The 26,341-nt window shown below is 39.9% G+C and overlaps 1 protein-coding gene across 4 annotated transcripts in view; it reads left to right on the top strand.

Moving 5' to 3' along the window:
* LOC147029866 (secretin receptor-like) overlaps positions 1–26,341 on the top strand; it is a 142,585-nt gene that overhangs the window by 90,866 nt on the left and 25,378 nt on the right. For 2 of the 4 annotated variants that reach the window (XM_085873284.1, XM_085873287.1), the window contains exons 6-8: positions 2,264–2,405; positions 4,646–4,687; positions 5,613–5,766. In XM_085873284.1, the coding sequence (XP_085729410.1) occupies positions 2,264–2,405; positions 4,646–4,687; positions 5,613–5,766 (338 nt within the window). The remainder of the gene's footprint in view (positions 1–2,263; positions 2,406–4,645; positions 4,688–5,612; positions 5,767–26,341) is intronic. The other 2 variants (XM_085873286.1, XM_085873288.1) reach the window with 1 other exon arrangement.

The following is a 26,341-nucleotide window of genomic DNA, read 5'->3' as shown; positions in this document are numbered from 1 at the left end:
ATCATCTTCAAATTTCAAGACAATCGGATGAAAATTAAGGATTTTAGAAACCTCACCTAAGTTGTTGACCTTTGGCCGAGGTTGACCTCAAAAATAATTGGTGGTTGAATTAAGTAAGCCAATATGAAAATCCCGTTCAACTTTCATGTCAATCGGATGAAATATGACATTTTAGAAATTTGACCTCAAGATCACCTTTGACCTCAAAATCAATAGACTTCTCTGTTGAGACGACTTCTCCAACTTTGTAAAGTTTCATGACAATTGGTTTAGAATTGTGACCTGTTGGCAATTGACAGACAGACAGAATAACAAGAAAAAGACGTCGTGCAGAGCACGATACTTGCAAAATTCACCCCCTCTCCAATGGTTGCCATGGATACATCAAATTGTGCATTTCATTAAGATTAAAATTGACAATCTTAATCAAAGCTCAAGTGAATCGGATGAAAATTGATAATTTTTCAGATTGAAATTGATTTTAGAAGTTTGACCCAGAGTTGACCTTTGCCCTTTTTGACCTCAAAAATAGTTGGTTTCCAAATTCAGTGATGCACAATGTAATCACTGCTTAATTTTCAGGTTAATTGGATGAAAATTGAAGATTTTTCAGATGAAATTTGATTTAGAGCTTTGACCTTGAGTTGAACTTTGACCTTTTGATCTCAAAAATAGTTGCTTCCCCAATTCAGTGATGCAAAATGCAAATCCTCTTCAAATTTGAAGTCAATCGGATGAAAAATGACGATTTCACAAAATGCTAAACTCAAGATGACCTTTGACCTTTAGACCTCTACAACTTAGTGAAGTTTCATAAAGTTCGGTTTTAAGTTGTGACCTGTAGGCGATTGACGAACAAACTAACACAGAATGACAAAATCGACTGACCAATATACTTGGAAAAATCTTCGATTTTGCAAGTGACAAACAAGACAAGATAAAGACGTCGTGCAGAGCACGATACTTGCAAAATTCACCCCCTCTCCAACGGTTGCCATGGATACATCAAATTGTGCATTTCATTAAGATTAAAATTGACAATCTTAATCAAAGCTCAAGTGAATCGGATGAAAATTGATAATTTTTCAAATTGAAATTGATTTTAGAAGTTTGACCCAGAGTTGACCTTTGCCCTTTTTGACCTCAAAAATAGTTGGTTTCCAAATTCAGTGATGCACAATGTAATTACTGCTTAATTTTCAGGTTAATTGGATGAAAATTGAAGATTTTTCAGATGAAATTTGATTTAGAGCTTTGACCTTGAGTTGAACTTTGACCTTTTGATCTCAAAAATAGTTGCTTCCCCAATTCAGTGATGCAAAATGCAAATCCTCTTCAAATTTGAAGTCAATCGGATGAAAAATGACGATTTCACAAAATGCTAAACTCAAGATGACCTTTGACATTTAGACCTCTACAACTTAGTGAAGTTTCATAAAGTTCGGTTTTAAGTTGTGACCTGTAGGCGATTGACGAACAAACAAACACAGAATGACAAAATCGACTGACCAATATACTTGGAAAAATCTTCGATTTTGCAAGTAAAAAGCTTTTCTAACTTTAAACGTTTGCACAATGAACTAATTCTTGATAAAAACGAGATAAAAATGTGGTTTTGTACACCCACAGGTAAAGGGTCATATCACACGGGAAGATCAAAATATCATGAGATAGATCTAACGTTGTCGGACCTGCGAGTCGGAATGCAGTATTTACTCTTGTGCATGATTGTTTTACTCTCCCATTTGAGGACTGAGCTCAAGGTGTCGGGATCTCAAGTTCACATCAAATACGCCACATGTGTTTGTTCATTGTAAACTAATGTCCTTGTACTTCATGGAAATGTATACCGGTGTCAGATAATTTCCTGGTCCCGCATGAGATGTATGTACAAGTTCCAACATGAGCCAAGGATCACTGCAGGAAAAAAATCACTGCTTGTTATGGCAGCAGCCTCACAAAGGTCAAGTGGGTGACACGATTAATACATTTTGTAGGGAATATAATAATATTGATCTAATATTATCTCTCAATGAAGGCTCACCGGTCATAGAGCCTTGTATGGCTGGCCCAGAGTTTATAGACCAGGAAGCATCTAAAGGAGGCAAAGTGGTCATCCCTTCACTGGATTCGTACAGGGAGTTTTTAATTTGTCTCGGGTGCCATCCCAAAAGCCGACACGTTGCAAACGATTATAAGATCCATGAACCACCGAAGAAGTTTTGTTTTTTGTCTCATTCTTCTGCTTTCTCTCTTCCCAAAGCAGAAAGCTTCACTGCACCCGCAACTACATTCACATGCACCTGTTCATGTCCTTCATCCTTCGAGCCATCTCTGTGTTCGTCAAAGATGCTGTACTCTTCTCCGATGATGAGATCGACCCTTGCATCCCCGACATACAACTGGTAAGAAGAATTGATATCGACCGCAATATGTTTTTGTTTTCAGTTCAAACACACACTCAAATCCCCAACCTCTGACGTCATATTAATGTTGATAGCTTTGATTGAAACGAGTTTGATATTATTTAACCCAACAACTCTCCTAATGTCTAAATTTTATTGATACTCAAAAACCATAAGTGGATCTCTAGAATTTAAGGTTGTCCGTGGATGGTAGAAATTATAACCTCATGAAACGCATTCCTTGAAGCTTGATGTCTGTATACAAAAACTTACAACCATAATAATTTGTGGTTTAGACAACATCATCATCGGGAAATGTTGAGCTACACTTATCGGCTGGCAGGATATCCTGGAGGTATGTGCACTACTCGGCCTATGAACTGTCTCGTTGAATCCAAACCCAGATATTAACCTTCACCCTGGTGTTTCACAGGCAGGGTGATTCATCAATGTGTGTACCGTCCCTCAGGTGGATGTTAAGCTAGGTGTCCCGTCTACTAGCATTCGTTGGTTGACGTTAAAAATCCCATGGTATCCTTTGCAAAGAGTAGGTGAGGTATCACCAACATGATGAACAAATTCCAAATTCCTGCTTTGACCTACAGAGGGCCCTGCATCAGTGGCATAGCCATACCCTCAGCCAATGATGCTACCCAGCAGCCTTGTGCTGCATATGAAGGAAGAAGAAGAAGAAGGTGTTTCCAAGACATGGTGAGGCATCAATGTGTGTGTCGTCAACAGGAAGGATGTTAAGCCGGGTGCCCCATTTGCCAGCATGAGTTGGTGGAGGATAAAGATCCAACGGTGTCTTTTGCAAAGAGTTGGCGAACTATCGTCGTAACTCTGAACAAATCACAAATTCCTGCCCAAATCACGTTCAGTCAAATATCAGGCCGGACCAGCCGGTTCCAAAAACAATTAGGGTCATACTCATTTCCCCCCTTCCCCCCGCCCTGGTGGCAAGCACAAGAAGGGAATAATTGGGGCCAGTTAGGAGTAGGAAGAAGAAATGTGAGCTTCATGTGGTTTCAAATAGACGATAATGGCTCCCCAGTGAATGAGATGAAAAGTCCTTTTCGTAAAGCAATTCCGTTTGTTTATTATCCGCCTCCAAAATAATGTCCGTGATTTTACTTTTGGTCATGTTTAGCAAATTCTCCTGACACTCTTCAAAGTATGAGGCAGTAAGGTGGACATCCTGTAATTTTCACACTATGATTGAATTCCCTTTCAATTCCCTGTCCATGAAATTGTGTTTATTGGCATCACGAAGGAGAAATATTTCCCTGCATGGCGCACAATGGTTGTTCGATGGAACGGGCGTGCAGGACGGTGCGCGTCTAATGGTGGTGGTTTTGTCACCGATTTGATAACCATGGAAACCTGTTAGCAATTTCTGACGTTTTTGCCAAAAATTACCTTCTTGCAGCAAGATTTGGAACACAGGCTTTGCAAAGCCAGACGGCTCTCAATCAGGTTCCCTAATTGCATGAGCAGAAATCCACATAAATGAGATGGCATGCTATTATCTCTTGTGTGCCAACAAATACTTCAAACGTTAATATATATATATATATATATATATATATATATATATATATATATATATATATATATATATATAAACGTATATACACACACACATACTAATGGGGTATGCTTACACATTGTAAGCAATAACAAACCTTGCTTCTTACATTGGTACATAATATATAGCAGCAGTTGCAGCATGACCTTCCATTGTCTCGGGTCACCCACCTGCAGTGAGCACAAGAAGACGACACTTATTTTGGGATATCTTCATTTACGGAAGTTTTCCGACGGTTCTGTGATTTTTCCCGGTATATCGGTTTCGATGTCCATCGGCATGCAAATCTCAGCTTTCTACGTCACCCGGAAGGTACCGAACATCAATATCAGTGAGTCATTGAGTGGTGAGAACGAGCTTTATGTATAAGATTATTACCAAAAAATGCCAGTGTTTAAAGAACACTGGAAATCAGACTTTTTAATTCAATGCACCGAGCTCAAGACTTGCAGGACTTGATTACCTGAGAGGGTTTTTTTGATGATGATTAGTACATGTCTCTCTCTCTCATCACGTGTTATTGTTTGGCTTGGGGTGAGGGATACTTGATGTAATAGCTTGAAGGTTTCACAACATTGTGGTGGTTGATTTAACCCATTGTCTGCGATGGTTGTACTCACCCTTCTACCTCTATCCATTATTCACCGAACAGGATGAAGAGGAAGGGTACTTCAGGAGGATGGAAAAGATGAAGGTAGAATAATCTAATTATTCAACTGTCATAGTTGTAATTTCCATTATTTTTAAATCTCCATTGTCTGTCGTTGATAAAGTTGCACCAAAATCTACAAATTCATTTTGTTAATTTTGCATTACTCACATCATTCTTCCAAAACTTCTGGTTTTTCATATTGCGATAAAGTAAGTGCTTTTGGAGCAGAGCATTGAGCATCAAACATGTGCTTTGCTACAGTCGCAAATAGTTGTTATTAATCGGTAGATATTGCTTTTCCTAAGAGATTAAAGGCCAACGAAAGAGCTGAACTGCAGAAGGTTGGATGCACTGACAATCAGGGTGCGACGGGTGACAGATGGATGTGCAATTATATTGATAAACAAACTTAGTGAGAGTAAAAGTATGAAATGTCGCGTGTGGACACAGAAGATGACATGACATTGTGTTGCACTGCCAACTTGAAAGACCGAAGAGAAGGTAGTCAGATCGGACAGACGACTATTCGACAGACGGGGCAAACAGGATGACAAATGAGACGAGGTGCGCAGGCCTTCTGGGGCTGGAGAGAAATGGAGGATTGAGAGGCAAGATGCGAGAGGAACAATGAGCTACCAACCTACTTGCAATGAGAAGATGTCGAGAGAGACAAAAAAAACAAAACAAAAACGAGAGATCTCAATAACCCCTTCAAAGGACAACATGGCATACCCGGCTTTCTTCTGGCACCGCAATTCAAATAACAGCTTTGGATAAGATTGAATTATACAGGGAATCAAATTTGACAGAATGTAAATTAATGATCTTTAGTCCACTCATTACGGTGAGTCTGATCTTTCACACATGCACCCCTCTCCCCCCTGCCCCAACCCCTCCATTCCTTCCACAAGTGTACAGATTATGACACGTCTCCAGCGGTTCACCGTCTTGTGCGTTGTGCCATCAGGTGCTATGCAAGCTCGTCATGATTTTCTTCCAATACTGCATCATGGCGAACTTCAGCTGGCTCCTTGTGGAAGGGCTGTACCTGCACACTCTGCTTGTCATCTCCTTTTTCTCTGAGAGGAAGTACTTCTGGTGGTACATCCTCATTGGCTGGGGTTCGTTCACCCATTTGCCCACTCTTTGGTGCATTCATTCTCGCACTTCATATGCAAAAGTATACCGTTATCGGATCTTGAAAGGAGAAGGGTTTTTAGTTTTTATCACTGAGTTGAGAGGGACGGACGAGTTTGGATGATCCACGATGAGCCCGTTAAATGCAACAGGAAGTGGGGAAGGATGTCCGAGCGTGAGGTTCTGGTGTCATCGTTGTCTCAATGACCGGTTTCCATCGCACTCTTGCACCCTGTTGATTGACACAAAGCCTCCTTACTGAATCAACGTGTATCAGCGAATGCACCAACTTGAGGGGCAATAAGGGTTATAAATATGCAGCAATACGGGACAGAGCCCCACAAAGAGACAGTTTGTAAACGTCAAATTGGTTGTGGAAAAGCTTGTGATGTTGCCATTTTCAACAATTGTCACAGTAAAAAAACACACACACACACACACACACATACATATATATTGTTACGGTTCTCGGAACCGTATGCATACAACATACAGGTGTCCCAAGTCAGTTATCCCATTAGTATACGTGCAGATAGATCCCATTCCTTGTGTGTAGTGGGAAGATAGAGGGGGTGCGTTGCGATGGGCTTTTAATTAGGATTATAAATCATTTTTCCCCTTTTATTTTATTTCCCCTTTTATTTGAACCACGGTACCTTCATCTCGCTTGCTACCCTCCTTTCGCTAGCCACAGCATGACGAGCGCCTACCCAGAGACTGGTTTTCTGAGGAAAATCCCAAGGATGGTTACAGTAGCTGCACCACCATTCACCTTCCTAAACCCAGACACGGCGGTGTGGGCGGGCCTTACCAGTGTCTGGCCGAAACCCCGCCCAGAAAAGCGGACCACATGAAGGCCCAGTCCAATCGGAACGGACAATGACGTCGGCTTCGTCATGGCTCTACCCCGAACTCCGTGATCTATAAAGCACGGGACAATCCTCAGAGTTGAGTTGAATGCGAGGGAAGGTTGAGTTGGATGTGAGGGGTTCTTGAGTGAGAATGAAGGAAGGTTGTTGTGGATTTGAAAGGTCGAAGTGGTTAGTTTTGAAAGGGAGAAGTCGGGGTTGGTTGGATGCGAAGGTGTTCCCGCTGCTTGGTTTTGCCCACGACTCACCTCGATGGCCCGACTACGGTTCCCGTCCGCAGTACCTCGACCAAGCCTCTGTCTGGTCCTGCTACTGCTGATCCCCGCCTTGGACTCCACTGTTCCCCCTTTCGAGCTCCTTTGCGGACACGATTTCCACACGTGCGGCTGTGGACCAACTACACAACCTTTGTCGGGTGCCGCACCACGGAGCATCCCTTTCCCCAGAATGCTCAGATACCCTAAACTGTGACCTCAACTCCCTCCCACCCTGGCTTCAGAAGACCTTTTTCTTTTCATTGGGTTTATTTTGTCAGAGTGTGTTGGCGCCATCCGTTAGATAAGCCTGTTTAAGATCTTTATTGTTGTGATTGTTGCTTTTATTATTCTCGCGTCAAGTCTGCACTGTGTCTGCTTTTATAAGTTGCTTGCATAATTATCGCACCACACCTCTCTCATCTTCCCCTGCGTAGCACACTCAATAAACCTTTTTCCTGTGCCACGTACTTTTCCCTGCTTATTGTCAATAAATAATTGTACAAATGTTCCCAGCTCACCTTTGTCTTTTCCTCCATTGGGCCAGCATGGTTCGGATCTAAGTTTAGCCGGGTCATTATTCCCGATAATCCGTTCCTTCTAGCCAGTATGTCCTTGGCAGTGCTGCTCGAATGCATCCGATCCGGAAAGGTAGTTGGTAGTTGGTAGCGTGATCCGGTTCGGGCAAGGCGTAGCGAGGGCTTGGTTCCGTGGTAGTTGAAACCGCGTGGTTAATTAGGTAACTTGGCTCTAGACAGGAGGACCCTACGCCACGCAGTTTAGGTATTGGTGTCCACGGTCGGTTAAGTGACCCACCACATCACGGAATTATCCGTGAGCGACGGCCGACAAGTCTGGTGGGAATTGACGTAGTTTCCCCAACCTAGCGGTCATTCTCTCCACCTGGCCCCGGCCCGCAACAATATATATATATATATATATATATATATATATATATATATATATATATATATATATATATATATATATATATATATATATACACTACCGGTCAAAAGTTTTAGAACACCCCCATTTTTCCAGTTTTGACTGAAATTTAAGCAGTTCAAGTCGAGTGAATAACCTGAAATGGTACAAAGCTAAGCGGTGAACTGCCAGAGGTTTAAAAAACAAAAGTTTAGGTTTCCAAAAACTGAAAAATAATGTAAATTTCAGAGTTGTTAAAAAAGGCCCTTTTCAGGGAACAAGTAATGGGTTTGCAACTGCAGCTGTTCTGCAGCAATGGAAGAAAATTAAGCCTTGAAAGTTGATGCAAACAATTCCTCCAGGTGTCCCAACTTTTGTTGATTAGTTACAAACCCTCTGTCTGTGTAAAAGCAGTGTTGGAACAGGCTGTGTTGCTCCACCCTCTGAAGCATTATTTGGCCAATATTGCACTGCAGGATATTGTATATTGCAATCATAATGTCGAGAAAAAGACAATTAACAAAGAAAGACACAGACCATTATAACCCTTAAAATTGTAGGTCTTTCCTTTGGAGAAATTGCAAAGAAGCCAAGGTGTCAGTGAGTACAGTTTCCTTCACCATCAAAAGGCACTTGGAAACTGGAGGAAACTCTGACAGGAAGAGGTCTGGCAGACCCAAAGCCACAACACAATCAGAAAATATGTTTCTGAGAGTCAACAGCTTGCATCATAGGTGGCTCACAGGACAGCAGCTTCGAAGTAAAGAAGTCTCAGTTTCAACTGTGAAGAGAAGACTTTGAGCTGCAGGTTTGACAGGTCGAGTGGCAGTAAGAAAGCCATTGCTAAGATGGCAAAATAAGAAAAAGAGGCTTGCCTGGGCCAAGAAGAACCGCCAATAGACTCCTCAAAACTGGAAGAAGGTCTTATGGACCGATGAATCAAAATTTGAAATTGTCGGTTTATCACACAGGGTTTTTGTACGCCGTCGAGTAGGCGAAAGGATGGTTCCTCAGTGTGTGACACCAACTGTCAAACATGGAGGAGGAAGCGTGATGATCTGCGGCTCTTTTGCTGGATCCAGTCGGCGACTTGCACAGAGTGTCTGGCACCCTGAACCAAAAGGGCTACCACAGCATTTTGCAGCGCCATGCAATACCCTCTGGTCTACACCTACTTGGTCAGGGGTTCATCCTACAGCAAGATAACGACCCAAAACATACCTCCAGGCGCTGTCAGAACTACCTTAGAAGAAAAGAACAAGACAGTAGGCTTCAAATCATGGAATGGCCAGCACAGTCTCCAGACTTAAACCCCATGGAGCTGGTTTGGGATGAACTGGACAGAAGGGTGAAAGCAAAGCAACCTAGAAGTGCACCACATTTGTGGGAACTTCTGCAACAGTGTTGGGAAGAACTTTCCGAACAATATTTGATTTCCATTGCAGAAAAAATGCCACGAGTATGTTCAGCTGTTATATCTGCAAAAAGTGGCTACTTTGACGAGTCAAAATTTTAGATTAAATTTTGTTCAACAAAACGATTCCATGATTTATTTTTATATCTCCAGTTGTTTATTTGTTCTTTGCTTTAATTTCAGAGTATGTTGAAACATTAAAATGCTTAAATTTCAGTAAAAACTGGAAAATTAAGGTGTTCTCAAACTTTTGACCGGTAGCATATATGTTGTTTCAAACAAGCCAGTTCATAAAAGCTTTTCTGTAAGGCTGAAATACAGGGTCATAGGTCTTTCTTAAAACGTCGCTGCACACAGTCTTGTCGTATGTATTCAACAAAGGGACTTTTCAAGTCTCACACAACTAGCTATCTATATTAAAGGCGAAACAAATCAATCCCTACAAGCCATTCCTGCGTATAAAGCCGAAAGGCACCGTGACATGAGTGGAGATCAAAGACAAAGGTCTCAGTCATCCTTTTTTATTATTTTATTTCCAGGTTTCAAAAGCTCATGGAAGAGCAATGTTGAAAAAACTGAATTCAAAAGAGAGAGAAATAATAACAAAAGGTGAACAAGCTGCCAATGGTGAGTATCTTGTCAAACGTGCACAGCTCATATCACTATCGACGGGGACAATTAAAATAGACAATTATTTGCCCTTAATGACAAATACACTCACAAACATACGACAGAGAAATGTCGTGTTTTTTATTTTATAGTTATGCTTGTCTTTGTCGTGAAGATACTGGCAGTGGTGGCATTAGGGCCATGCAACCCATACAATTGAATGGGGCCCCGAGGAAACAAGGGCCCACATGTGGCCGATCGTGGTACACAATCTTTCGAGATTAGATCCCCAAGAGTGGTGGGGGGATGCAAGGGTCTCGCTTTGCTGACAAAACACGCAACTTGTGAGTGGTGTTAAACACAGTGTAAAAGGAACGCTACAACTCAAAGAGAAATGTGAATGATGGATGGTGAATCGGTGGGGTTGGATGGGGAAGTTTCCCCTTCCATATTGTTTAACTTGACAATACTATTACACAATTAAGGGGTGAGGTTAACATAGAAAGCAGGTTAAATTAAATAAGAACTATGTTTAATGTGTACAAATGCAACAAGAATGACAATAAAATGTGGGGAACACCTGATGTGAATACAAATCGATATTATTGAGCAAATCCACACCACGATTCATTCATTGTACGATCAACAAAACAACCCCATAAACGCTGCAGTTATTTTTAAACAGCAGTGTGTTGGAACAGCTGAGGATGAAACGAAATTACCCCGATAGTACTGAAAAGCAAAAGAGAGCTTAACCGAAGGCAATAATTATTGAAAATCATCCAAAATTAACTTGATTTTCGAAACACAATAAGTGGTCGGAAGGGGCAAACAGTACACAGCTACAACCTTTGTCTTATGACACAATTAGTCCCCCTAGTAAAGGCCCTGTCACACCTTGACGATTTAGCCAGCGTATGCCGACGTATGAAAAATTTGTCTAAAACGCTGGCACACATTGAATACGTTATGGGTAAGTTTTGTATACGCAAGAGCACGCTGGCATACGTCGTAGTACGCTGGCATACGTCGTAGTACGCCGAGCTGTTAGACAAATTTTCCATGCTTGAAATTTTTTGACGTATGCCAGCGTATGACTCACACATTCCGCATAACGCTGGCCATAAGTTGTAGGCACGTTACGCGATCGTTGACACACATCACCACATGTTACTTGTAAGTTACTCATAAGTCAACGCGTCCAGGTAATGTTTGGCGTACCCGAAACTTATTTCTAACCAATGAGTAACGTGTTGTAGGCACGTTACGCGATCGTTGACACACGTCGACACACGTTACTTGAAAGTTACACATAAGTCGAAACACGTCAAGGTAATGGTTAGCGTCAGTGTTCCAGACTCCCTGTTTTTTTTTTTGTTATTTTTCCTTCGCTATGACAGTGATGTTGACACTTCGATTTCTAGTGCGGTTATAATATAATATTAATAGGCTGCCGCTCAACGATTTAAATCATAACCGCACGAGAAATCGAAGTGTCAACATCACTGTCATACCGAAGGAAAAAAAAAACAAAAAAAAAAACAGGGAGTCTGGAACACTGATGCTCACCATTAGATTGACGTGTTTCGACTTATGAGTAACGTACAAGTAACGTATGTCGACGTGTGTCAACGATCGCATAACGTACCTATAACTTATGGCCAGCGTATGCAGAACGTGTGTTATACGCCGAGTACATCGAAAAATTTTCAACATTCTGAAAATTTGTCGACGTACTCGAAATACTACGACGTATGCCAGCGTGCTTCAGCATGCTGTTAACGTATACAAAACTTACCCATACTGTATTCGACGTGTGCCAGCGTATTCGGCAAATTTTTCATACGTCGGCATATGCGGGCTAAAACATCAAGGTGTGAGAGCGGCTTGACACTTCAATGTCTCGTGCAGTTATGATTTGAATCGTCGAGCCGCAGCCTTTTAATAGGCTACGCCACATGATCGTCGGCAATACGCTGCCGCGCGCTATGCATAAGTTAGACTATCGTTGGGCATAGATTGTGAACGCCGACAACACGCTCAGCATTCGTTGGTATAAGTTATCTATATGTTATCGAAACGTTCTGTGTACGTTACTAATAAATTATGCGTACGTCCAACTCGTTATGAATACGTCCAAAACTGGAAAAAACATCAATAGTTCAGCGTACGCTAGCGTTTTACATACATTTTGATACCTTGCCATACGCTAGCTAAAACGTCAAGGTGTGACAGGGCCCTAAGTTTGGTTGACTAACCATTGAATGCATCAGCCACAGACATGCAGAGACAGACAAATAGACAAACACCAATTGCATATTTTAGTATATGACAACAGGGGCCCCACTCTGCCACCATTGTGTTTTGCATGGGGCCTCCTAATGACGAACACTGCCACACTGGAATCCTGGAATCCAATTTTTAAAAAATCAGGAGAATTGCTTTGTCATTGATCTGCTCCTGCTGAAAGACCTATCTGGTTTGATATTCTTCTTCTTGATTTTTAATGACCACAAATATTCCAACGTTCTTGTGGAGTTGGCCAGGGAAGTTTATAGCCCAATTCCTTGAAGAACTGTCTGGCCAAGCCTGACGCTCAACGAAGTACTGAAGCTCCTGCAGGAATTTGTAATTTGTTCATGGCACTGCCAATAGCTTGCTTACTCTTCACAAAGGACACCATTGTATCCTTAACATCCACCAATGAATACTGGCAGAAGGAATTCCCGTTTAACGTTCGTCCGAGGGATGACCCACTGCTTGTGAAACACCGGGATGACAGTTTATAGCTGGGTCGTGATTCATACCTCGGCTAGATAGCTTAGAGGCGAGTGTACATACTTCAAAGTATCCTGCCAGCCCTGACCCAACTCTAAGTGGCTCTCATTTCCAGCCTTTTGTGTTCACCTTCATCTTTCATCCGATGTTGCAACCATCATTGTGTCTTCTTTGCCTATTTCCTTCCATCCTACTTTCCATCATCTCTTTCAGCAATTCCAACAAAGGAAAGACTGTCAGCAATTAAGCCTCCTCCTATAGAATATGGTGAGGCTTATACCTTTTGTTGGGTTTGTTTCGACAATTAGTGCACCCAAATTTTCATGGTACTTCAGGGTTTCCAAGGCCCAAGGAGTACTAAACCACCAATTAGGTTGTTTTTTCTTCTTCCTGTTTTTCTGCCAATGTGTCTCGGAGCTGGCTGGGACTTTTGGAATTAAATTTTGCATCAATAATGGAAATAAAATTTATGCGGTTTGGCATCATTTGTTTTTTTATCTTGACCTAATTTTTAAGGCCACGATGAAATATATACCTTTAAACATTTTTCATGATAACTCGACAAAGGGTTGTCTGATCTAAACGTAATTGCCCTCCCTGGATAGCTTAAAGCAAGGCACATTTACGCTTGATTTACATCATACCCTTCCGGGTTAAAGGTCAAGGTCAAATGGTGGTCTGAAAAAAAAAAGGTGTGGTTTTTTATTTTTTTTTTGCTCAATGTTGCCAATGCGGAATCTCAAAGACTGCTTGGCCTTCCAAGATGTTCGGTCTTGCATCATAATAATGCACCTGCACTGAAGTTGTGCACCTGATACCTGATTCGTGTCCTTCACCTACTTTTTCGAATTGTGGCCGAATTAACTAAAACACATTTTTGATGATAACTTGAATAATTGTCCTCCGATTTTCATGATGTTGAGTTTTATGGATAGATTGAAGATGGGGACACATTTTCTTGATTTATACTGTAACCCTAATTGTTGAAGGTCAAGATCATATGGTGGTCCAAAAATCTTTGGATTGCGGGAGCTATTAACTAAAACACATTTTTGATCATAACTTGAATAATTGTCCTCCAATTTTCATAATAGTGAGTTTTATGGATAGATTGAAGATGGGGACATATTTTCTTGATTTATACTGTAACCCTAATTGTTGAAGGTCAAGATCATATGGTGGTCCAAAAATCTTTGGATTGCGGGAGCTAGGCAAGCCTTACCCTTGGCGATCACTTTGTGATCTGAGATATCTAGTTAAGTCGTGCTCTGCTCGTGACAGACTTGAGCCACATTGTTAAGAGACCGGAAAACGCTCATTGACGAGTCGATGATTTTGCTGATGGTTTTGTGGTGATAGTTTATTATTGCCCCAAACGGATAGTCATAGAAACAGACTTTGAGAGGTGAAGAAAAAATGTTTTTCACCGAGATTATTATGTAGAACATTTTGAAAAAAATTAAATTATACATGTTATTATATATTCTCCATGATATATATATATATATATATATATATATATATATATATATATATATATATATATATATATATATATATATATATATATATATATATATATATCTCAAGAAGCCCAAAATCTCAAGAAAAAATGTTTTGAGAAATTTTATGAAAACTTTCACCCACTTTTGGACGCATGCAGCATTGCCGGATTAAGACATCCGAGGGTCCTGGGCACTGCATTTGTAAAGGCCATCCATTTGTAAAGTATCACCACCTAATGGTGTCGGAAATCATTGAAATTCCGACACCATTAGGTGGTGGTACACTGCCGTCGGATCACTGAGAGCAGGAGACCAGACGGAGTTATGAGGGAATCGATGAAAACTGATAAGGGGAGGGGGAGGAGGAACTGGGATCTTAATTCCTCTCTCTCCTCTCTCTCCCTCCCCTCCTTAATATCCCCCGTCAGCAAAGCAACGGGTTGTATTTGCTTATATATATATATATATGTATATATATATGTATATATATATATATATATATATATATATATATATATATATATATATATATATATATATATATATATATATATATATATATATATATATATATATAGTGCCAATAGAAAGTCTATACCCCCTATCCAAATTTTCAACTTTTGTTGCCTTATAGCCTGAAATTTAATTGTATTAAATCAGACTTTTTTGACCTTTACTTACACATCATCATCACCCATAACTTCAAAGTGAAAAACAAGTTCTACAAATTTCAGAAAATTCATTAAAAATGCAAAACTAGAATATCTTGGTTGGATAAGTGTCCACCACCATGAGTTAATACTTGGTGGAAGCACCTTTGACAGCAATTACAGCTCTGAGACTGTTGGGATCGGTCTCTACCAACTTTGCACACCTTTATTGGGCAATATTTTCCCATTCTTCCATACAAAACTGTTCAAGCTCAGTCAAGTTGTATGGGCGGTGTTGATGGACAGCAATATTCAACTCGTACCACAGATTTTTGATTGGAGTCAGGTTGGGGCTCTGACTGTGCCACTGAAGGACATATGTCTTTTTGTTTCTTAGCCACTCCATTGTGGCTTTGGCTGTGTGCTTCGGGTCGTTGTCATGCTGAAAGGTGAACCTCCATCCCAATTTTAGCTTTCTTGCAGAGGTTTTCCTTTCATTTCAGGTTTTCCTCGAGAATTTTCTGTATTTTGCTCCATCCATTTTCCCTTCTGTCCTGACAAATGCCCCAGTCTCTGTTGATGAGAAACATCCCCATAACATGATGCTGCCACCACCATGCTTCACAGTAGGGATGGTGTTATTTGGGTGATGTGCTGTGTTTGGTTTGCACCAAACGTAATGCTTTGCATTGAGACCAAGTTCCCTCTTGGTTTCATCAGACCATAAACCTTTTTGTCACATGGCTACAGAATCTCTGGAATGGTTTTTTGCATACCTCAGACAGGACTCAAGGTGGGCTTTTTTTGAGTAATGGCTTCCTTCTTTTCCCTCTACCGTACAGGCTAGACTTGTAGAGTGCTTGGGCTATTGTTGTCACCTGCACACAATGACCAGTCTTTGCCATAAGAGAATAGCTCTTTAAAAGTTTCCATTGGCCTCTTGGTGTCCTCTCTGATCAGTCTCCTTGCTTGGTCATCCATTTTGGAGGGACGGTCTGATTAGGTGGGGTCTTGGTGGTGCCATATGCCTTCCACTTCTTAATGATTGTCTTGACTGTGCTCCAAGGGATATTCAAGGCCTTTGAAATTTTTATACCCTTCCCCTGATCTGTGCCTTTCCAAAACTTTATCCCTGAGGTCTTTTGAAAGTTGCTTGGTGCTCATGGTTGAGTCTTTGCTGTGAAATGCACTATCCCGCAGAGGAAACCTACAGGAACAGCTGATTTTATCCTGAAATAATCAGAATCACTATAGTTTAACACAGGTGGAGACCAATTATCTTGGTGTGTGATTTTGAAGGTCATTGGTTACACCTGAGATAATTTACAACTGCTATTATAAGGGGGCTGGGCAGTTATCCAACCAATTTTTTTTTTGATTTGTATTTTAAATTAATTTTCTGAAATTTGTAGAATGTTTTTTTCACTTGGAAGTTGTGGGTTACGATGTATAAATGAATGTGGGAAAAGTCTGATTTAATGCAATTTCACTCCAGGCTAGAAGGCAACAAATGGTGAAAAATTTGAAGGGGGGGTGGGGGTGGGGGTGGTGTCGACTATCTATAGGCACTGCATCCAGTAGACTCTATAATTTTATTTTCAACAGCTGGCTGTTTTGTGGTAGCAGTGGTGGTGGTGATGGTGTTGTTGATGTGAGCTCATCTTCCCACACAGCAGGGAGGTGTGTGTGTGTGTGTGTGTGTGTGTGTGTGTGTGTGTGTGTGCGTGTGTGTGTGTGTGTGTGTGTGTGTGTGTGTGTGTGTGTGTGTGTGTGTGTGTGTGTGTGTGTCCAGGCCATAATTTCCTTCGTAAAGAAAATAATAATCATAATAACAATAATAATAATACCATTCCTTTCGGACCATAAAGGCACATAGGGGTGCCAAGGTGGTGTCCGAGGCAAGGAGTACAGTCCTGGATGCTCACCACTCTGATGCAGGTTGCCCCGGATGGTTATTACCCCAGTACTTTGGTACTCATTTCACAACCTCAGAAGGATGACAGGCTGAGTCAACCCCACCTGATGTTAATTCAACAGTACAACAGGGGCTTGAACTCAGGAGATCTCAAGCCAGCCACCTTTACCACTAAGACAACACCAGGCATTAACAGAATAAAGAGAACACTAATTTAGACATTTTTCATTGTTTAAGCTGTTGTTTTCATCAAGTTTAGTTTGACATGGTTGGGCTTTTCATTTTAAAGAGCAGGTTTTGGGTCGCTGATGACTTCACGTGATTCGAAGGTTGTAATCACATTAATATAATCGGGCAATTATTTTCTTACATTTGAAACTCAAAATATGCTAAAATTAACTTTCAAGTCAAAACTTTTGTCAGTGATCGAAAAACAGACCGGAATTTACCGAAGATGCTATGACATCACGTTCTCCGAAAACTTCGTGAATATTCGGAAACAGCGTGTGAACAAAGGCGAGATGCGAATCAGAGAGTGATTTCAGCGGCGATGAAATTGAGTGTTTTCATTCCGATATGGACGAGGACGAGTCGGAGGATGATGGGAATTTATACTATGGAGTTTCTGGCCCTGAGCCATATAAATTGGAGCCACTTACAAGTGCCAGAAAACGGCCTATTTCGTGTACAAGTGGCAGGACTGACTGCCCGGCAGTTCACACTGACAGACTCCACCAGACAGATTGGTTTGGAGATTTTCATTTTCTTGTTCGATACATAAAATAATGTAAAGTTTGATTCGTCTGTGACTTGATATAATAATTTTTAACCCTCTAGTCACTCAAGAGGCAGAAATACAAAGAATGAATCAATAATCGACCCAAATATATTGTACACCGTAGCCTTGGCGTTGAAGTCTTTCTGACAGCTGAGCTTGATCCCAGCAAAAGTGAACAGTAAGAACAATCCCCAACTTTCAAGAGACTGTTGTGGCATATAAATACCAAAACATGTTTAGCCTCATTGGGAAATATTCTACCAAATTTAGAAAAAAAAGTGGAAAATTGATCAATTTTTTACAATTGAAATGAAATAGCCCAATTTGCTGATGCTGTTAAAGAAGTAATTTAATCAACAATAAGTTGATTTGTTGAGAAATTTTTTCATGCTTGTGTTTTTCAGAGTTTATTTATGTGTTTTTCCATGTACTCTTTGAGAATACATTTCAAGGTTTTTCTCACTTAAACTCAACAATTGCTTCTGTGACAGAGCAGCATCTGGAGAACTTGTCAACCAACAACTCATATTCACAGAGTGGTGATCAGATGTGTTTATGCCTTCGTAATCCTCGGCAGTGAAATGGTCACCACAAATGACAAGTCTATCCAAAGGGTCCTCTTTACCCGTTTTCTTTGGGGGAAAATTTGCCCGTTTTGTTTGTACAAATCTTATCCACTGCCGGCGAATGTTGGATTCCTTCGGGAATCGGTGGGAGCGATTACCCGTTTTCCAGCCATTTTAGCAAAACATGACGACACACGGACGAGGCATGATGTACAAATATCCAAATAACTTTGTTCTACACTAATTCAAAATAAAAAAGGATAATATAGACAGTTCCAAGCTCAAAAAAGCGAAAGAACGGCCCGCTGAACTGGACACTTCTTCAATGAGCGAGTGAGCGTCTGCTTTGTTTTGAAGAACGTGATGTCAACATCCATAAATGGCACGCGGCTGTTTTTTTCAACAGCCTCGAGAAATAACAACTTCGGAGTTAAAATTCATTAATTTACCCAACAGTTAGGCAACCGCAATAGTTTGCATCGAACTATTTAATGCACATATAATTATATTGATAAATTTTCAGAACATGTTTGGTGACCCGCAACCTGCTCTTTAAGATGCTTTCTAGTTACCCTCGCTAAATAAGAGAGTATTGCATTAAGGTCCATTTGTATTTGTTTCTTGTGAAAATCAAAGATTTTTCAAGTATATTGGTTGGTCTTGTGCGTTATTCTGTCTGTCTGTCTGTCTGTCTGTCTGTCTGTTTCTTTGTACGTCAATTGCCTACAGGTCACAATTTTAAATCGATCTTCATGAAACTTGACCACATGTTCATCATCATACATGAACTTTAAACCAAGTTCATCATAAACAAAAAGCCGATTGTTTTTGAGGTCAAAAGTTCAACAAACTTGTCAAATTTTCAAAAATCCTCAATTTTCATCCGATTGACTAGAAATTGGAACAGGATTTGCATATCAGGTCATTCAATTCAAACACCTATTATTTTTGAGGTCAACATAGACTAAAAGGTCAAAAAAGGCCAAAGGTCAGCAACTTAGGTGAGATTTCTAAAATCCTCAATTTTCACATGATTGACTTAATATTTGAAGAGGATTTATATTTCAGGTCACGGAATTCAACCACCAATTATTTTTGAGGTCCACATAGGCCAAAAGGTCAACATAGGCCGAATTTCTAAAATTGACAATTTTCATCCGATTTACTTGACATTTCAAGAGGAGTTGCATATTTGGTCATTAAATTCAACCACCTATTATTTTTGAGGTCAACATAGATCAAAAGGTCAACATAGACCAAAAGGTCAGCATCAGCCAAAGGTCAACAACTAATGTGGAATTTCTAAGATTGTCAATTTTCATCCCATTGACTTAAAATTTGAAGAGGAGTTGTATATTTGGTCATTGAATCCAATCACCAATTATTTTTGAGGTCAAATTTGTAAATGGATTCTGCAAGTGTCATGTTCTGCATGACATCTTTCTTGTTTGTTTGTCTGTCTGCACAGAATGTGCAAAAAGGTAGGCCACAAACGCTACCTAGTGGTAGCCTGTAGTATACGTTCTCTGTTTTTTCAGCCGAGAACGTCTCTGAAGTATTGTCGCACTCCTGACACCAAAATGTCACAGCCCCAGAGTCGTGGGGGAACCACAAGGGAGGGGCTGTCCCTTGTTTCTCTCTGGACTCACCGAGAATTGCAGGTTGTCACAAATGAATAACTTTGTGTCACGGCGGGTCACTAATCGACCGCAAACGCCAATAATTTGACCAAGTGACCCAGGGTCCTCCATCAGACAACCGTTTACCTCAGAACATGTGATCTCCTTATCAGGGAATGATGCCCTTTATGTGTACTTGCATTACTTGAGTTACTTACTGTATCAGGTGCAGCCGAGCAGAGCTGCCGAGTACACACCCACTATTTAATGGATTTTGGGGAATAACGTCCTGGCTAACCTTGGGTGTGGGCCATACTAGACCAATGAAGGAAAAGACAAAAACAAGCTGGGATCATTTCTAACAGGCACATTTATTTAAACAAGAGTGAGGAAAGTTATTGAGCACAGCATGGGATTTATTGCAAATGTACAGCAGGGAAAGCAAGGAATTTGTGGGGTGTGGAAAAATATGTACAATATTCACAAAAGAAGAAGACACAATGCAGAGTTATCACAAATGTTCTCAAACGGTCTTAACTTATGCTACGAAAGGCGCAATCTCACACACACACACACACACACACACACACACACACACACACACACACACACACACACAATCGAGGAAAATTAGAGAGTGTCCAGAAAGATAGAAGCAGTTGAGGATTAGCGACCTCTCAATACCTGGCACTGTTGGTGAACCTGCGCAACCCAAAACGCTTTAGGAAAGGAGAGGTGGAAGAAATACTGAGGGTGTCATGGGTGCGTGAGTGAGAGGTGCAAGTGTAATGCAACGTGGTGTGCAGCATGGTGAAAGAGGAATAATGTGAGGTGCAGATCAGTATGGTTCACTCTTGAATTTGCTTTGAAAAGAACATTCTTGGTCAGGCTTGCCCATGTCGATCGATCTTTTGCATCCACAGCAGACAAGAGATAGATGGTCGAAGAAAGATACATAAGAGCAAAGACCCTATCGTAATGGTGTGAGAATCTGTATGTGCAAGTGTTGCTGTGGGATGCAACCTAACTGAGCGTCAATAAGATGAGAGCAGTCTCGGCTCACAGCAGTAGCTCATGACCCCACGCTTGATCACGCTAACTTGCGGCACCCCTCACTCAGCTCCGACACTTGTTCCATGCGCTGCCCGTCTGCCCAGCAAGGTAGAATGTCTCCGTAGCCTCTTCTGGCAAGCTCTGGCGTCTGGCGAGTTCTGTCTCGCTATGCCCCCAGCTCGTTCTGACTAGTTCTGCCCCCGGCTCGGTCTGACCAAACTGAGCTACTATTCTCCCGGATTTAAGTTGCAACTTCTCGAGTTGCTACCACAAGCCTGTGGTCAGTATTGAGGAACTGAGCACTCCGGAAGACCCTGCAGTTCTGAATCATTCTCCAGTGACCATTAATGAGCACATCATCAATCTCTTTGCCACGCCACCAGCGTTGGAATTCCAAGTCCAGCGATGTGCCTATGGGCGCAAAAACCATGAACCAACCACCCTTAGTCCATGACTTCTTGCAAAGTCAAAGAACTTAGTGCGATTCTGGTTCACAGTTCCAGACCTGTGGGGACCAACACACATCTCGGAACCATCCCTATCAGTTCCAGTCGGTGCATTGAAATCCTCCAAGACTAGAAAAGTATCTCGCATGGGGCACTGATCGACCACAGACTCGAGCGTGGCATAGAATGCGTCCTTCACAGTGAGATCACTCATCTCAGTCAGAGCATATAGAGAGACCAGGGAAATGACACCAAAGGAGTGACGAATCTTCAGTCCCATAATTCACTCGTTGACCGGTGTTACCTCAAATATCATTGGAGTCAGCTTATTGGACGCAGCTACAGAAACTCCTTGGGCATGGTAACCATCACAATGACCACACCAATAGTAGTTGTAACCACCCATCTTGATCTCGCCACTATCCGGTCTCCGAACCTCAGAAAGTGCTGAAATACTGATGTTCAAGTGCTGGAGCTCAGATGATATCAGAGACAGGTGATCATCCTCTCTTTGGGATAGGACATTCTCGGCACCTACCCAAAGGGACTGCCTGAGGTTAACCCAAGGAAACCGCTGTCTGGTGGGCAAAGGCTTTGCCCCAATCCCGTCATCAGGTGAGCTGCCCTGAGAAGGTAAGTGTTTGATGAATACGTGGCAGTTGCAGCAGTTGTAGAGAAGTAGGAGTACGTTGTGGCGTGAAGATTGTCATTTGGCGTTGTGGCGAAGAGGTGGAAATTCCTTGCAACGGTGTCGTCAATAACGGCGCGTTTGTAACTAAAATGTAAGCGTCAGTTGTTGCGGATATTTTTGGGAGTCATACAAAGTGGTTGTGGTGAGCACAGTACAGTATGGTAAGCAGAATGAAGGTCTGAGGTGAGACAACAGTTGAGAAATTGGCGTGTAGTTTTGAATGGAAAATTGGCACACAGATGCATACGCGGCTCTCCCTGTGCTGCTTGCTTGGTTCCTATTGGTTTGTATGCGTGTTTCATGTGAAAGACACAAAGTGGAGCAAAGGAATGGAACAAGAAGTGTAGAGATTGAAGATTGGAGACTTAACTGAAAGAGCCCTACGCAACGCATCTTTCCCATTTACCCACATACATATGGAAAGTACTAACTAATACACATGTGAGTGAAATAACTGCCTTTGGATCGCTGTATGTTGTATGCCGTTGCCTCGGAGGCATGCAGTTTTACAAAACCGCAACAGTATGTACAATTAGAACTAGTCAAACCCGTGCTCCACGCGAAGTTTCAAAAGTGAGGGTTCGTTAGGACGTCAATATATCCAGTGTTCACAATGTGAGTTGTAGAATTTCTTTATATATAATGTTTATTGTTCCATTTTTTTTGTGTCAAATGCACCTTCTGAGGTCGTCAGCATGTGCAGAAGAGGGTTTCACATTGCAGACGTTGTTTTCGAGGAGTGGCATTACGCCTCTTAGCGGTGACGGTCTGTCGACGACAGACGTAATTACGTCAACAAATGACTGATGATGTCATGACGTCATTACGCCTCTCAGAGGTGCCGTCACACGTCGCCATGTAAATGAATGTAAAAATTAGAAAATCGCCAAAAATTCCCAAACCTGTCCATATGGCGCGATCTCACAGAGCCCATGCTGTTCATTAGACCACAGAGCACCCGCATGCCGAAAGTGGGGACAATCCGTCCAGCAGTTTCGGAGGAGATACGTCCACAAAATATGGCTTTGCATATTAATATAACAATGTGAGTAAGTCTATAAAGTATGTGCAATTAGAATGTGAATACATCGATAAGTATGAACAATTGGAATGCGAGTAAGTCTCTAACATATGTACAATTAGAATGTGAGTCTATAAAGTATGTACAATTATAATGTGAGTTTGTCTCCAAAGTTTGTACAATTAGAATGCGAGTACATCTATAAAGTATGAACAATTAGAATGAGAGTCTATAAAGTATGTACAATTATAATGTAAATACTGTACGTCGATAAGTATGAACAATTGGAATGTGAGTACGTCTCGAACATATGTACAATTAGAATGTGAGTCTATAAAGTATGTACAATTATAATGTGAGTTTGTGTCCAAAGTTTGTACAATTAGAATGCGAGTACATCTATAAAGTATGAACAATTAGAATGAGAGTCTATAAAATATGTACAATTAGAATGTAAATACGTCGATAAGTATGAACAATTGGAATGTGAGTACGTCTCTAACATATGTACAATTAGAATGTGAGTCTATAAAGTATGCACAATTGGAATGTGGATTTGTCTGTAAAGTAGGTACAATTAGAATGTGAGTACATCTATAAAGTATGTACAATTAGAATGTGAGTACATCTATAAAGTATGAACAATTAGAATGTGAGTCTATAAAGTATGTACAATTAGAATGTAAATACGTCGATAAGTATGAACAATTGGAATGTGAGTAAGTCTCTAACATATGTACAATTAGAATGTGAGTCTATAAAGTATGTACAATTATAATGTGAGTTTGTCTGTAAAGTATGTTCCATTAGAATGTGAGTCTATAAAGTATGAACAATTAGAATGTGAGTCTATGAAGTATGAGCAATTAGAATGTGAGTTTGTCTGTAAAGTATAAACAATTAGAATGTGAGTATATCTATAAAGTATGAACAATTAGAATGTGAGTACGTCTATAAAGTATGAACAATTAGAATGTGAGTACATCTATAAAGTATGAACAATTAGAATGTGAATCTATCAATTATGAACAATTCGAATGTGAGTACGTCTATAAAGTATGTTCCATTAGAATGTGAGTCTATAAAGTATGAACAATGAGAATGTGAGTCTATAAAGTATGAGCAATTCGAATGTGAGTCTATAAAGTATGTTCCATTAGAATGTGAGTCTATAAAGTATGAACAATTAGAATGTGAGTCTATAAAGTATAAGCAATTAGAATGTGAGTTTGTCTGTAAAGTATGTTCCATTAGAATGTGAGTCTATAAAGTATGAGCAATTAGAATGTGACTTTGTCTGTAAAGTATGAACAATTAGAATGTGAGTCTATAAAGTATGAGCAATTAGAATGTGAGTTTGTCTGTAAAGTATGTACAATTAGAATGTGAGTTTGTCTGTAAAGTATGTACAATTAGAATGTGAGTTTGTCTGTAAAGTATGTACAATTAGAATGTGAGTACATCTTTCAAGTATGAATAATTAGAATGTGAGTCTATAAAGTATGAGCAATTAGAATGTGAGTTTGTCTGTAAAGTATGAACAATTAGAATGTGAGTTCATCGACAAAGTATGAACAATTAGAATGTGAGTACGTCTATAAAGTATGAACAATTAGAATGTGAGTACATCTATAAAGTATATACAATTGGAATGTGAGTCTATCAATTATGAACAATTAGAATGTGAATACGTCGATAAGTATGAACAATTGGAATGTGAGTACATCTATAAAGTATGAACAATTAGATTGTGAGTCTATAAAGTATGAGCAATTAGACTGTGAGTTTGTCTGTAAAGTATGTACAATTAGAATGTGAGTACATCTATAAAGTATGAACAATTAGATTGTGAGTCTATAAAGTATGAGCAATTAGAATGTGAGTTTGTCTGGAAAGTATGTACAATTAGAATGTGAGTACATCTATAAAGTATGAACAATTAGAATGTGAGTCTATAAAGTATGAGCAATTAGAATGTGAGTTTGTCTGGAAAGTATGTACAATTAGAATGTGAGTACATCTATAAAGTATGAACAATTAGAATGTGAGTCTATAAAGTATGAGCAATTAGAATGTGAGTTCATCGACAAAGTATGAACAATTAGATTGTGAATACGTCGATAAGTATGAACAATTGGAATGTGAGTACATCTATAAAGTATGAACAATTAGATTGTGAGTCTATAAAGTATGAGCAATTAGAATGTGAGTTTGTCTGGAAAGTATGTACAATTAGAATGTGAGTACATATATAAAGTATGAACAATTAGATTGTGAGTCTATAAAGTATGAGCAATTAGAATGTGAGTTTGTCTGTAAAGTATGTACAATTAGAATGTGAGTACATCTTTCAAGTATGAATAATTAGAATGTGAGTCTATAAAGTATGAGCAATTAGAATGTGAGTTTGTCTGTAAAGTATGAACAATTAGAATGTGAGTTCATCGACAAAGTATGAACAATTAGAATGTGAGTACGTCTATAAAGTATGAACAATTAGAATGTGAGTACATCTATAAAGTATATACAATTGGAATGTGAGTCTATCAATTATGAACAATTAGAATGTGAGTTTGTCTGTAAAGTATGTACGATTAGAATGTGAGTACATCTATAAAGTATGAACAATTAGATTGTGAGTCTATAAAGTATGAGCAATTAGACTGTGAGTTTGTCTGTAAAGTATGTACAATTAGAATGTGAGTACATCTATAAAGTATGAACAATTAGATTGTGAGTCTATAAAGTATGAGCAATTAGAATGTGAGTTTGTCTGGAAAGTATGTACAATTAGAATGTGAGTACATCTATAAAGTATGAACAATTAGAATGTGAGTCTATAAAGTATGAGCAATTAGAATGTGAGTTTGTCTGGAAAGTATGTACAATTAGAATGTGAGTACATCTATAAAGTATGAACAATTAGAATGTGAGTCTATAAAGTATGAGCAATTAGAATGTGAGTTCATCGACAAAGTATGAACAATTAGATTGTGAATACGTCGATAAGTATGAACAATTGGAATGTGAGTACATCTATAAAGTATGAACAATTAGATTGTGAGTCTATAAAGTATGAGCAATTAGACTGTGAGTTTGTCTGTGTGAAGTATGTACAATTAGAATGTGAGTACATCTATAAAGTATGAACAATTAGATTGTGAGTCTATAAAGTATGAGCAATTAGACTGTGAGTTTGTCTGTAAAGTATGTACAATTAGAATGTGAGTACATATATAAAGTATGAACAATTAGATTGTGAGTCTATAAAGTATGAGCAATTAGAATGTGAGTTTGTCTGGAAAGTATGTACAATTAGAATGTGAGTACATCTATAAAGTATGAACAATTAGAATGTGAGTTTATAAAGTATGAGCAATTAGAATGTGAGTTTGTCTGTAAAGTATGTACAATTAGAATGTGAGTACATCTATAAAGTATGAACAATTAGAATGTGAGTTTGT

Source organism: Eptatretus burgeri, chromosome 3 (assembly GCF_056783735.1).
Source record: "Eptatretus burgeri isolate ZD-2024b chromosome 3, Ebu_testis_v1, whole genome shotgun sequence".
Classification (NCBI taxonomy): Eukaryota; Metazoa; Chordata; class Myxini; order Myxiniformes; family Myxinidae; genus Eptatretus; species Eptatretus burgeri.
Note: the sequence above shows the minus strand (reverse complement) of the source record. Positions and strands in the feature narration are given on the sequence as shown.